This window comes from Opisthocomus hoazin, chromosome Z, assembly GCF_030867145.1.
Source record: "Opisthocomus hoazin isolate bOpiHoa1 chromosome Z, bOpiHoa1.hap1, whole genome shotgun sequence".
Taxonomy (NCBI): Eukaryota; Metazoa; Chordata; class Aves; order Opisthocomiformes; family Opisthocomidae; genus Opisthocomus; species Opisthocomus hoazin.
Window position 1 is genome coordinate 56,206,261 of NC_134454.1, and position 15,431 is coordinate 56,221,691.

General features: G+C 38.6%; 1 protein-coding gene across 1 annotated transcript in view; it reads right to left on the reverse strand.

The window, feature by feature from the left end:
* Nucleotides 1-11,703: 11,703 nt before the first annotated feature.
* The window catches only part of SLC12A2 (solute carrier family 12 member 2), a 57,546-nt gene continuing 53,818 nt past the window's right edge, over nt 11,704-15,431 (reverse strand). Inside the window, exon 27 of the mRNA XM_075410563.1 lies at nt 11,704-14,637. Within this exon, the coding sequence (XP_075266678.1) occupies nt 14,502-14,637 (136 nt within the window). The 3' untranslated portion in view covers nt 11,704-14,501. The remainder of the gene's footprint in view (nt 14,638-15,431) is intronic.

The following is a 15,431-nucleotide window of genomic DNA, read 5'->3' on the forward strand; positions in this document are numbered from 1 at the left end:
ATATGGAGACAGCTTGTCACAGAATCATAGAATCACAGAATGTTTTGGGTTGGAAGAGACCTTAAAGATCATCCAGTTCCAACCCCCTTGCCACAGGCAGGGACACCTTCCACTAGACCAGGTTGCTCAAAGCGTCATCCAGCCTGCCTTGGAACATTTCCAGGGAGGGGGCATCCACCCCTTCTCTGCGCAACCTGTTCCACTGCCTCACCACCCTCATACTGAAGAATTTCTTTGTTATATCTAATTTAAGTCTACTCTCATTCAGTTTAAAGCCATTACCCCTTGTTCTTTCACTAAATGCACTACATTGCACTGTTTTCCCCCACTCATATAACATTTCTAAAAGCCATAAATTCTTAAAAGTCAGAAATAAAGCAATTATGAGCATCTGAGATAGGAAACAACGAAAACATTTGAGCAGTACAACTCCCACACAACATTGATGGGCACAGATCAGCTATGGCCTGAGTCACCTGTAAACATCGAACATCAATGAGGAAAAATTGTTTAGTACCAATACAACACATCTGGTATGCTATAATGAGATAGGAAGTTTACATCACCATTTTGTGCACTTATTTTTACCTGGGTGTGTACACAATTAACCCATGACGAAGTGATCAGATTTGGGAATTTTGAGATGAAGTGTGGCAAAACCCAGCAACTTCTACCTCTTCCAAACTTGCTTTTAATATCATAAAACCTTCATATTATATGCTCAAACTTTCAAAGCTAAGCTTGAATTGCCAGCACCAGTCTCCCTCTCAGCCTTACTGACACAGCACTGCCTAGTGCATAGCCCTAGCTTGCTCTTGCATCCTCAACATCCAAGCTGCGCTTTTTACCAGGTCCTAGTTTTATGGGCAACCACAATCTTCAGCTTCAGTACTGGAGCAAAGTCTGCAGTCCCACACCGTCTGGCTGTCACAAAATTCCTTTTCTACCTAAATTGGTCATAAATTATGCAAACACTAACTTAACAATTTCTGTGTCACATTTTTTAAGCCTATTATACTGTAAAATGACTGCTGTTATTCGGCAGTGTTGCTGGATGACTTATTTCCGTAGCATTGATTCAAATACACAGCTGAAGAACCTAATATGTTCATTCATGAGTTTACTATGGTCTTTATTTTCCACAGCATGTCTAGACAAATCACTTTCTAAGTTTCAGATAAGGCCTCCAATACTCTAGGTCACTGCATATACTAAGATTACTTCTTTCAACGAAGACCTTTTCTAAATTAAAGTGTATTAGCCAATAATAGTTGACTAGGGTCAATAGGGTAGTCAAATTATGACAGCAAATCAACTAATAAATCTGCAGGAAAATTCCAGCGCTCCTAATAGTATCATCCTGATGTTTTTATGAAAAAAACCACGTTCATATGATCTTCAGTAAAGTTCTCCATTTCTTTCTGTTAAACTTTCAGTTTCTTTCAGTTAAACTTTTCTCATTTTTCAATAAGCCTACAAGAGCCACAAAGTTTCCATTTCTTCAGAAAACATGCAGGCACACAGTTGAGGCAAAGTCTCGGCTGCCATAGAACTTGCAATATGACAAGGACCACATGTCCTGTCTCAGTGTTAGGCTTAGTATCTTCAACTCAAAGAAAGAATTCTTAACAGCTCATGTAAATGTGACCCTAAATATCTAGCTAATAACTTTAAACATCACGATTTGAACACCTTGCACTTGTACTCTTATTTTTGTCCATTTTGCAACATTAACTGAACAAAGCAATCTACCCTATGGCCCACATTTCCTACCTAGTCTAAAAACCTTTTATGAAGTTCCTAACAAGGAGCGGAAGAAAGGAAAGAGGAAGTTATAAACAAAACAAACCAAAATTTCTTCCCTCAGAACTTGCATTTTAGTAGATAGTCACATCTCTTTCCATATCAGGTGTTTTAGCTAATTGCTGCTACTATAAACTTAGGTACATTGATATCATCAGCCTTGTGTGCTGAATTGCCCTACATTTTTTTTCCTGGACAACACTTTTATTGCCTTCATACCTTATACAAGTGTTGATGAGAACAGGTCATAATGGTGCCATTGCTACCACAATAATTGAAGCCCCTGTCAGCATTTCCCAAGTAAAATCCTATATTCAGTCTTGTTACACAACTGTTAATGCTCCAAAGTGAGTGTGTAAGGCTGATCTGGAAGTGTGTGTGCTTCTTCCCCTTGTTAACCCCAAAGCATACCATTTCATCAAATGTGCATTGTTTATGGACAAAAGTAAACTGGTTTGCTTATGAATAATGCACTTAGATGCAGACCAATTTAAAATAAACCAAACTGGATAACACAGTTGATCCAACTTCTTTTTTAAAACAGATTTTAGAAGCAGTATTTTTTAGATGGCCACTGGTTGTCTATTTCTGGACCAGTGAACATTTTTCCAAATTATCTTCCAGTCATGTACAAAGTTAATAATGTATGATACTGCTAAGAGATTTATCTAAAGGAATTGAATTGAATTAGATGTAAAAGAAGGGGGTTTTTTTGCTTCCAGGAGTTTTAAGTCATAATCCAACAATGAAATATAAGAACCTCAGTACATCTGACATTTGTTAGCTGAAACACTGAAAACTGGTAGTTAAGAATCAAGATTTAGCTTGAAATGCCTGTCACTGAATTTATTAAATGGTGCACAGACCTTAGAAAACACAAATTAAAAAAACCAAACAGCTACGGTATCTTTAAGGCCAAACTCATTACTGAGATACCTCAGCCCTAAGTCTCTCACTCTTGATCAGTAAGACTAACATCACCAGACAGCTTAGTCAACAGTAGTCCCACCTCTGGCAAGTACGACGTGTTTCTCAACAGGCCTCTGAACTTTGTAGAAAAGCACTTCTCTGAATGATCTGTTGAATTCTTGGACAGTATTCTAAGCCTTTGATTTCAGTATGCCTAAAACTCAGTGAAATCCGTATAATGGGCACTACAGTTACACTAATCAAGCACACAGAAGTGTCCTTAAATAGCTGCTCTTGGATGAGAGCTCAGCTTCATTGCGATAGCTCCTAATGTAGCCCACCTATTAATATTGCTCCATGGAAAATAGCAAGTATACCAGACATGCTGTTAACTAAAAGGATTGAAATTCCTTTCCCTGCTTGCCATATGATGCAAAGAAACACTATTTCTAAGTATCCCGCAGAATAATAAAATCCATTCAGTCTTAGAACAGCTGGGTTTTGGCTAAACAGTAGCTGTCCTGGAATCCAGTTTTAAAGCCAAGAAGAAAGCAGAAGACGTCTGTTTGAAAGGAAATATGATAGTTATAAGTTATTTTTCAGCTGCTGAGAACACAGATGTAAATTTTATAAATGTACCCACTTCAAAATACAAGAGTTTGAGGAATATGGAGCTAACCACAGATGAGTCTTGTTTCTTTCTGAATGGAGTGAGTTACATTCACCACTTCCTCAGTCTAGCCTCCTCTCCTGAGAAGAGAAGCAACATTTGCTTCATGCAGCACTGAACAGAATATGATAGCATTACTCAGCCAGGCTATTGATGTAACTCCAACATGCTGTAAGGCACTTCAGTGTCGTCGTACTCTACCCCTCCCATTTTAAATGGACTGAACCGACTCTTGTGTATTTGTGCTTGTATTTAATGTCCTGTCTACTCCTATATGGCCCCCAACTTCTATTAGCTTAAGGAAAAATAAGCTACTCTTCATCTGGACACATGTTCTTAAGAAAAGTGCAGTCCAGAGAAAATGCCCAAGAACAATAAACCACAGTAACCAGTGCTTGAATGGAGCATCAGCAAAGCAAATAATCGAAAAGCTCTTGTTCCCATCAAGTTACATTAAAAACCCACCAAAACATTGCTGCTTGCGAGACAAAAAGTGGGTAAAAGAGAACATGAAATGGGCCTCAAATATGTACATAACTTGGTATGGTTAATTAAAAAAACCCCAGACCCATCCTTTCTGGAAAGCAGTGGTTTTTTCAATGTTTCTGAAGTTTCAAGACCGACATCCACAGAAAATTGGGTCATACCTATTTATCCACAGAAAAGTGGGTCACACGTATTTATCCACAGAACACGCAAAAGTGTTACAGTCACCGTGTCAGACTTATCTTCTCTATTGCTCAGACAATACTTTCTAAAATGAATATAATAGTCATGTCTTATAGACATGAGAGGAACCACTCTTCACTCTCTCAGTCCTTTATCTTTCTTCAGACTAACAGCAGCATCAGTTAATCCATATAATTTTTTTCTGAAATAACGATCAGCTGGTTAGGAAAGCTACTTAGTTTTGCTTTAGTTTAGTGTTGTTACCTAATTAACCACCCTGATTTTCTTAACTTGTCACTTTTGGCCATGTTTTTTTAAAAACATTGCCTCTCAATGTCCTAGTATCACAACTTCTCCCATATTTTTCTTCATAACATTCAGAAGTCTCATCTCCAACAGCAGTACACCCTTCACCGATCCTCAAAAATACACAGAGACTCTGTCACATACTACAGTAGTAGTAGTATATCAAAGAACTATGCATTCAGACATAGAATGCAGTCTACATCAAACAAGCACACAAGGATGAAAGCTGGTTATTGAAGCAACCAAGAACAAAAATTCTAAAGTGACCAAGATAAAAAGCAAGGTTTGTTAAAAATCAAGAGGAAGCAAAGTCCAGAATATGATCCGCCTAAGCTGTCAAAACCCAACATTTTCAGTGATGCGAGCAATATCAAGTATTCCATAACTAAATGGTTAATTACTAAGTAAAAAAAATGAAAAACAATGAGGAAAAAAAATAGCAAAATGCTTTAAGCACTTCCATACTTGTACAATGTGCCTTTTCAAAAAAAATTTAGTATGCACAGAGGGCATTCATACACTCTATACACCAGTTCTGAGAGAAAATGGAAATGAAAAATAACTCAAAATGATAAGATAATTACCTCCCCTACAAAGTATTTCTTTCAGATGCGCCCTCATTTGAGACCCCACATCTGCATTTCCAGGTATCTTATAACACTTCTCCAATGCTTTTTCATGTTAACTTACCTTTCCATGCAAGACTTTAATTTCCCTCCAGAAGAGTGAGAGAAAAACAGGGAACAAAGATGTGGCTTTCCTCCTCTGCTCTGCACTCCTCTGTTTAGCCCCAATTCTATTCCATGGTTCATGCATCTTCTCAGTCTGTCCCTTGTGTCCTTACCCTCCGAGTTCCCAATTTTCCTCTCACACCCAAAACTTGCACTCCACTAATCCCTCTAATCCATGTTCTATCTTTCTTTCATCCGCAGGTGAATTGAATGTGCCAGTTAAAGGTTTTCATTTAAATTGCCATCCTCTTAAAATTCCCTTACGACACCTATGATGTCCTCTCCAAAACAGAACTCAGAACCATAGGATCTCTTTCACAGGCATTCATCTTCTGTTAGTTGGCTTTGATATATTATTCCACAGCTACTAGAGTGGCAGACTGATGTAAATTTTCTTGACTCTCAACTCCTAAGTCAAGACCTGGGACGCCTCTAACACTTTTGTAGGTGACCTTATATTCCTTTCTGTTCTCCTAAGAGCATATGTACAAACATCTCAGAATATACTTGAAATAGAGAAGCCACCTGATCACAGGCTCTGGTACTTACAGGGCATTTTAAACATAGCAATATCTATTGGAGGGGCAATACAGCTGCGAAAGCAGTTCAAGAGATTCCTTAAGTCTCTTGGTGATGTCTTGATGCAGTTGCTCTAAAAGCCACCTAGGACAAACTCTCTGCTGAATCTGTTTCCTCACAGGAAAGAAATGGCTTTGGATATGAAGGCCAAGGTCAGTCTTGGCTGCAGTGACTACGGCAAAGAGCAGAGTTTAAATCCTGAGAGAAGTAAAAAAGACAAAAAGTAGAAATACAGCCCTGAACTTCAGGAGAGCAGACTTTGGCTTCTTTTAAGATCTGCATAGCAGGTTCCTGCAGGAGACTGCTCTGCAGGGCAAAGAGACTGAGAAAAGCCAGATGAGCTTCGAGAACAACATCTTAAAAGCACAAGAACCTTTCAATCAGATGTGAAAGAAGCTGAGCAAGCATGGCCAAAGGCCAGCACAGATGAAACAGCCTCTGCTTGCAATCGAGCACAAGTACACAGAAGGTGGATGCAGGGACTGGCTGCCTGGGAAGAAAACCAGTACATTGACAAAGTGGATGAAGGGATGAAGTTTGGAAATAGAAAGCTCGGTTGGAATCGAAACTAGTGAGAGATGTGAAGAACAGTCAAATGGCTTCAGTTCACTTGCAGCAAAATGCTAAGGAAATAAGCAAGTCCAGCATAATGACCCAGATGACTGGTGACTGGGCTGGAGCATGCAGCATATAAGAGGAGATTCAGAAAACTGAGTTTTTTCAGCTTAAGGAGAGAAGGCACTAGGGAGATCTTTTTCACACCTTCAGCAACCTAATAGGAATGCATTCTTCCTGGTGCACAATAGGATGAGAGGCAACAGACAAGTTGCAACACGGTAAAGTCTGATTTGACCACCCTTATGATGAAAACCTGTAATATGAACACTAGAACAGATGCCCAGAGAGACTTGGAGATATTAAAACCTCAACCTGACAAAGCCCTGAGCAAGCCGATATACCTGGAGCTGCTTTGAGAAGGGGGTTGGGCTAGACGACCTCCACAGGTCACTCCCAAAACAATTTATTTTACAAGTATGAAAACTCCCCCATCTTAATACTTTCTGTGTGTTTGTTACTCCTGGAAAAGAACTTGGAGCTTCATTTTATAAACAATTCTTAAAAAAACAGCAAGAACAAAAAATACATATACCATTTCTTAAGATGACAGCTCTCTTACAAAAGCAGGGCCAGGAGGGCAGACAGGAGAGTAAAATAATTTAATGCTTTTAAAAGTTAAGAAAAAGAAATTGTACTCTATACATAAATAATTGCTTACTAGTGGCTCACCTGGAGAACGAACAACACAAACTTCAAAAGTCTGTCAAACCACATGACCTGACCAGCCTGACCATTACTACTGGCATGAAAATCTTGTCTTAGGAAGAACCTTGTTATTCCTTCAAGCTCCGTATACCACAGACTAATTTCAAAGATCCATACATATATAGTAGTGAAGCCAGTGAAACTACATGACATCTTTTCCTGCTTTTGCTTAGATGTGAGAAGTAGATAGTTTGGATCTTACCTTATGATTATGGACTGAAGGAGCAACCTGTGCTAAGTATTTGATTTTTCTTTATAAGTAACAATTACTTATTTCACAACATAGGGATGTTTTAAAGCCAGAAGTAATTACAAAAAATTAATTTTAAAGTGTTTCCCATTAAAGAGAGAATATTCCCAGTATTCACAGCAAAACCTAGAAATCAGGATTTGATCTGAATTCCAAATCTGCCACTAAATCACTTCCTGGCATAAAAGCTGCCATAGAATATGGTTATTTCTGAGACTGACTACCTATAGTCAAAACCACAGTATGAGAAGATGTTTTTTATTACTAACCTTGCCTAATCCTGCAAAAGCAAAAATTTCTTCCCTATGATGCATTTGGAGTGATGGCATACAGATACATTTGCAAAGACTCCAATTCATAAATTAATACCGGAATATTTTGTGCCTGGGACAGGAGGAGTTTTCTAGAATGACCTAAGAGTTTCAGGGTTGGCCAACAGTACAGGATGGACTTGCTAGAGAAGATGCTTAGTGCCCTGAGTTGACAAGTAATCATAATGTCTTTTTCTTTTTTTACCCATTGGAATTATTTGTATCATGATGACTCCCAGGTCCTGGCTGAGAATCAAGCCTCATTTTTCTAGGTGCTTACAAACATGGCAAGAGCAAGAGAGCAGCAACCCCCAAACACTGCAATACAATTAAAAATATCATGGATAAAGAGCGCTTAGTAAGGTTTGGCATGTATTTGCCAAAGCTTGAGTTTTCCCAATAATTCATAGCATGTCTGAAATACTAATACTGGTAGTTGAAGGATGCAGAAAGATTTCAATGACAGCAAAGACTCTTAAGATTAACAACACTCAACTGCGCAATCAAAAGTAAAATGAGATTCTGTACAAGGTTAGCCAAAATCCCATGTGAAAGCCCACACTATTCTGTGGTCAGCCTTGATTTCATATGTTAATACTGTGAATGCCTGTTGTTGGTTGACTCCACAAAACGTAATTTCCTTTGAAGTGCAAGCTCCTCTTGGCAGGCACTGTTCCTTGACCCGCTATAATTTCTAGGCTACCTGTGCTTAAACTACTACATCTTACTACAAGGAACAATGCTTAAATTCTGTGCTTATATTTTTGTACTTTATGTCTTTCTGATTTTTTTCTTCTTTACTCCCACAGCTCATCGGAGATGAGTTGCATTAAAATATTTATAGAACACATAGGTTAACATTGGATTATGTGGCATATTCTTTTGTACATATATCTGATCCCCTGCTTCATGTATAATTTTTTTTTTAACACTGTTCTAAATGTTAATCTATGTAGTTGGTAACAGTAACACAAAGGAATTGTTTAAGAGTCACTGTAATTTGCAACAATATGGCTAAACCATCCAACCAGGCAGCTTGGTCTGAAATCATGAATGATCGTACAGGGCTGGGAGTGAGGATGTTTCAAGGCTAATCCCAGCTCTCAAATTTTCAGTGGGAGCATGTCAAAATCCTTTTTGTGACTCCATTTTACCATTTGTATTGCAGAAACAAATTTAACTGCAAAGAGATGTTCAAAGATTTAGTTATTAGTTACAAAACACTTCAACAGAGTCATAAAGTTATTCTCAAGCTTAAGAAGCTTGGAGATGCATAGTACTATGCTATTCCGTTTCCTCTAATACTTTAAATAGCTGGTACCTGAATATTTTGGGATGACGTATAGCCTTCATCGTCTTGCTCCTACCTCTATATTAGTAGAAGGTGGTGGACATTTGCCTTGTTTGTTACTTACAAAGCAAAAATACCTTGTTGAAATGTTATGGATTACTCTGAAACTGCATGGCACATCTGAGTGTGTTTTGTTTTCTAACACCTCTCTGCCTGCCTGCAGTGTTTATCCTTCTGCTCTCTCAAATTAACACTGCTGGAAGTAGCCACTGGGAAAAGTGAGGATCTCTCAGTGCTTTATGAAACAGTGGTTACCTGGTGGTCAAAAGGCTGTTTGAAATCAACAGGCAGCATCTGCATGGAGATTCCTGTGTCCTTTAGAACTACACCAGAGTATTTTTCCTCCCAAAAAGGGGGCGGGGGGGGGGGGGGGCGGGATTAATATTAAACTTCAATCCACAGTGAAAATTATAAAAAAATTAATGCAAGAGAATACTGTTACGCTGATATGCGTTAAGTTTATTCAAAGCACTAAGTCGTTTAGCTCGCGAAACCGAAGGAGCCGGGCAAACAGCGTGTAACTGACAGCGCATCTTCAGGCACCACCTGAAATGCAGACAGGCAGTAGTGCCACCTGGCGTTACTATTCCAGTTTGAATGCCTAGAAAACCGCACGGAGAAACCATTTCCTGTTCCTTTCACCAAAAATCATGGTTTGCTAGCAGGATTTTGTAATAATTACTGAGGACGGAAACCGAGGGACTATGCAGACAAGGCACCCAGGCGCAGAACCTCACACTAGCGTTTGTTCTGGCTACAGCCCACCAGGGTCAGTTCTCCCCAGATCCTCGCAGGGTGGTAGCAGAGCTGAGGCCTCTCTTCTCTCACCTCCAGGTGCTACTCCCATTAGATTCCTTTTAACAGCGCATTTTGCAAGAGCTCACTGAAGAATCAAAAACAACCCAAAAACATTCCCAGCACACCACACCGCACTTAAGCAAACACCAGAGCACTTTACGAAAGGGCAGGCTTACGGATTCCTGGAGCTACGAAGCCAACCTTCTCTGGAAGAGCGAGCGCAGTTCCATGGGCAGGACTTGCAAAGAAACTACTCTGGGGTTCCTTTTTCTGCTCTCAGTTCTGTGCGCCCTGACGGCAGCAGTAAGAAGAGGGATGTAAGCTGTTAGCCTTGCCAGCAGGTTTGATGTATGCAGCCCAGAGTACGGTTTCGTTGTCATTGTGAGATCCACCTCTGGGCATGTAAGGCACCTTACATTTCAAGAGGAAAATGTCTTCCCTGCTTCTGTCTGGTGAAGCGGTATGCTGCTGCTTCAACATTTACTCTTCCAGTGCAAAAGTTAACAAAGTGATGATTTCCACCAGCTTGTTTCCCCCTCTCCTAAACGCAGGCATCAGCCTTCATCAGCCTAATCCAGAGCCTTAAAACCTGTTCCACACCACGCTGCCAAAAGGCAGGGCGTCAAGAAAGATTTGATGATGCACTGGTAAGCGCCTGGAAGTTTTCACCCTGCACTAAAAGGAACCAAGGCAGCAGTAGTGAAGCAGAACACCGTTCAACACCTCTACAGTCTCACAGACCTGAAGCCTAGCTCCCACTCCCGCTCAACATAAACCACGTGTTAGGCTTAGAGGCAAGATTTACAGGATCCCACAGGGCATGTAGTGTAACTAGACTAATGAAGAACATCAACCAAGGTGAAAGGAGTCCTGCTTTCCTGTTTCAAAACAGAACCAAACCAAGTTATTGTGCTGTATGAACCTTCACTGTTTGATTGTGCAGCCAAGGGATGAGATCAACCCTGATTCCATTTTCATTTTTCAGCTTTGAAAGCACACGTGAAGTCACTTACCTTGTAAATTCAGCTAATGCTACTGTTTTTAACGCTACTATTATTTAGATCAACCACTTCTCTAGCAAATTAGAGGATATGGAAAAACTCCTACACACCTTCTCCTCTACCTCTTTACATACTCAAAAAGTTAGAGCCAACACCATAGAAGCTGGCAGAGTACTTTTAAGAAGCATTCCCTTTCCATTGGCCTCCAAACTTCACTCTCAAGGCATAGATTTAAATGCATGGAAAAACTTAACAAGTATTTCATAAATTAAGGATACTATAATGCAAGCCTGAATTTATTAGAGGTTAATTTTCAAATAAAAACTGTCACCCAGCTACACTGGGAAACGCCAAAAGTGATGACGTTAAAAAGTTCAGTGGTTCAAAGTATTATCTGATATGGAAAAACAACTTGCCATTTCTCATTATGCTCCTAAACTTCAGATTTTTCAACTAGTTTCTAGGTGAGCGTACATTAGTGGCATTAAGGCCAAATGTGTCGTGCTTACAAGTGGCTTTGCAACTGTCTTACAAGTTATTTTCCCATATTTTCTCATATCCCAGAGGACTACTATTCTGAGTGAGAAAGAGGAGTCTGACAGTCTTTCACTGTATTCAGAAGCAAAACAAACTGCCTACATAGTAGGAACAAGTTTCCAGATACTAATGTTCCTGCTTAAACGTACCATGTATTACACACTGGTCTGCATTGTCTGCAAGGCATGACAAATTTTTAGAGAGTGAAACAAAGTTTGTTTTCCTTACACAACCACCACTGTTGCGGCAAACATTCCCCTGAGAACAAAACACTTGTCTCCTAATACCAGACACCTGAATGGCTCTAAGTTCTGTTTCATGGTCCTATGCAAATTCCACAATAAAGGCAACTATCAGATGTGTTCAATAAACATTCATGTCAGGAACTATTTTCAGCATTAATCTGTTAATCTATGAATATTAGTCCCTGTCCCCAACAATAAAAGGCTTTGTTAGACAAGACAGTTGTATGGAATTCACTTCCTTTTATTGCAGTGACATCCCCTGGTGCAAAGTATTAACTGCAATAATTACGTTAAAACATTAGAAAAGCATTTGTGTGTGACAGTTACAGTACAGTATCAAATCTTACATCTTCAAACCAAGTGGGCTATTACCCACTAACGCTCAAATCTTTAAATTATTTTCCATTATTTTTAAATATGTAATGTCAGAAAAAGCATATAAAAAGAATGTATGTAAAAGGAAACCTACATACAAATATAAGTGAACAAATAAATAATTGATTTTCTCCAGCTATTACTGTCTTTCTAAACCCATACAAAGAAACCTAATCTATAGAAAGTATGAATTGCCATGTGTAAGTGATTTCATTTTTCAAGTAATTAATAATGATTGGAACGTAACTAAATTTGGCGTCAAAATCAAAGCAGAAGTTGGAGTGACTGCCACTAACCGACAGCTGTTGCAATTACCATTAACCGTTGAAATTTTAGTGTAGCAAATGATCTTGAAACTCGACCTCGTGCCTAGCATTAGTGGACTTGTGAGAGTGCATGTGAAAAGCATTCTATGTTATTTCACAGACATTACCTTAACTATCCCCATATGCATATTTAGATATATTTTATATAATTTTATACACATATATGCATGTATAAACACACTTCATTTGGTTTGTGTTACAGATCACAAGCAATGGTTTCCTGAATGGGCAAAAAACCTTTGAAGTAAGTGTACCTGTGCACATTTTTAAACTTTTTTTTTTAAAGATAGCAGCACTAAGTCCATGCCTTACTGTCCATCTGTTCAAAAGAATGTAACCCACAAAACAAGAAGAAACATGGCAATGATTCCATATTCACAATGTGACATCCGTATCCCCTAAAAACCACTGTAAAACCTGTGAGAGATACACTGGTAAGTTTGATCCCAAACCCCTCATCTGGAAGGAAACGGCACTTTTACTGCACACTCTCTTGTCTTATAATGTTTATCGTAACAAGTCTGATTCATGCTGGCATCAGTTGTCTCACACTTAGCAGCAAAACATGCATGTTTGTTTTTCTAATTTATTTTAAAGTGAAATGATTCAATTAGTCTCAAATTCAATTGACAGAAAAAGCAAAAAAAAGATTTTTTTTGCTGTTTACCAAGAACCTGACAACAGTGTATACTGCATTGCGTAGAATATTTTTATCTTTAATCACAACTTGAAGCTCTGCCTTGCCACACCATGATTATGCTTCGTCCTTCAAAATGAACCGTTACATTTCAATTTTATCTTGCATTTAGCATAAAAATACCCCTTTTCTGTGCATCCTTAAATGAAAGTCACTCAACCACTGGTAAACTGAGCCAGTAGCATGTCCAATGCTAATATCAAAAGCCTGTGAAATGTTTTTAGGCAATCCTTTCTATTCAAAACATATCAGGAATTTAAAAAACAGTTCACATTACTAACCTTTATACAAAGGCTCAAGTGAAATTTCTTGTGTAGGTGTTTACATAGCCGGCTAAATTATGCAGTTTTCAAAATATACAATGAAAGGGCACACAAGATTGGCAGTTTCTTTATTGAACATAGAAAATGTATAAAGTAGGATGTATGGAGTAGATCTAAATTGCTAGACAATCAAACCTGAGTATTATTTAATAAGATGAAATGTATTTTCTGACAACTGAATGAATTGACCTAAAAACATCTCCCCTAGTAACTAGTGGTCCTTTTAACCATTTGTTGAAAAATGCAAGAGAACTGTAGCTTTTACATTTCATATTGGATAGCAAGATTCCACATAGTGTTTACTGTTTTCTGTTAGACAGCATCACATTGCTTGTATTATCCCCATTCAAGCCTTAAGCTGAGTTTTGTTTCAAAGTAAGCTGAAAGTGACACCAAAACATAATAGGCCAAGAACTAGGACAGGTCTTTTTCTTTTCTTCTAATTTGGAGTAAGATAAAAAGCCTCAGCCAGTAAGATGAATTCAGTTTCTTAAGAGAGGTACAGAGCGAAGACTGACCAGTATCCTTCACCAAGGTAGCTAATGTTAGCTGTGTATCTCAGACTAGTGCGAAAGTGGTACACGTTGTCAAATTTCAGAAAAGGATCCTCTCTGCTATAATTAAAGTGTTACAAACTTAGTAGCACAAAGTCTTGACAATAACATCAGGGATTCGATTTAGTTCAACTGACCTGCCCAAATTCCCACCTTTAAATCTAACAGATATAATAATAGAAACCCAAAAACTTTCTGACAATAGAAAACATACAGTACTAAGAACTAATAGCTCAATGGAAGACTGAAAAGCAGCATTCATTTTTACTGTAATATGGAAGAGACTAGAAACTAAAGGAAGTCCGATCTAAACTCTTAGTTGAAGGCAGATTTTGACATTCTATATAAATTTACAAAATAAGATGTATGGATGAGATTTGGTTAATTTCAGAAGGCACCTCAAGGCTAAAAGGCTTTTATAAATCTATAATCCTTTCATTGATCAAAAATAAAACATTTTATTGCTGCTATTCAAATAGCAAACAAAAAGCTTGTCTTGTTCTTCAGTCTAACAAGGAATCCTCCCCCCCATTAAGCAAGATTAAATTACAGAAAATATAGAATAAAACTGAAGATGTCACAACTTTAGAAATACAGTGACTTTCCTTGTGTGCTTTCAAGTCAGTGAAATAGTGAGAGTCACTTTCTGCCTTTGTGATGTTAACAAACCGTAGACCATGTCCGTCACTCTCCCCTGGGCACTGAAGTACCATTTCACCATAGCTGTCCCATGTGCAGTACTCTTAGGAATAGAAGGTAAGAACGCTCTGATGATTCCCACGAACGAGGAGAATTGGTGGCAGATCTTTAGAAAGAGCTTCTAACCAGGCCATGTACAGTGCACTAGAAACCGCACCTTTTCGTGCAACTGGCAAACTCCTACAATTCACAAGGGGAAAAAAGCATTCAACAATTAGAAAAACCTGGTGGACTACAGGTCATAACATACAAATATTTAAGTATGATTCTGCAAAGAGGTAAATGTTAAGTCAAATTTCCTAACCTTTTTAGTTTTGGGCTTTTTTCCTCAGAATTCAGTTAATAAGTTGAGCCTTCGTATCTTAAGCACCACAGGCCTTTACATCTATTTACCCCTGCTTTTGACCTCTTACCACCATTTTGTATTCAGGGAGCTTCATGCAGAATTCTCCTTGGTTGAAGCGTTTCTTGAGACTCTTCAAGATTTTAAAATACAGCTTTTTTTTTTTACGATGCCAGGTTGGTGCAGTCTAATATTCATTCTCACAATCCTTCCAAAACATGCCATGCTTCTCTTTTGGAAAAACTACTATAAGTCTACTTGCCCTACTCAGACTTCACTTGGAGTACTACTTTAGGGAGCTCTGAAGCAGTGTCCTAAAGAAAAAACACAGCTAAAACCTACAATCTGCATTCTGCTTGTTTACACCAAAAGTAAACCAAGAAAATCCATCAGCAAGATGATGATCTAACTTTATCTAGAGACATTTCCTAGAAACTGAATTGAAAGGAAGGACCTGAAAGAGAGGGGGAATAGTTGGCATTCAGGGGCATTCACGGGAGTGGAAGGAATGCGAGAATCCTGAGCTGCATGATAAATGCGGAGGTAATCATCTTAAGCAGCGTATCAGAAGCACAAAACTACACAGACCATTTTTTGCTCATCAGTATAGTAGCTCCATGCTTCTATTGAA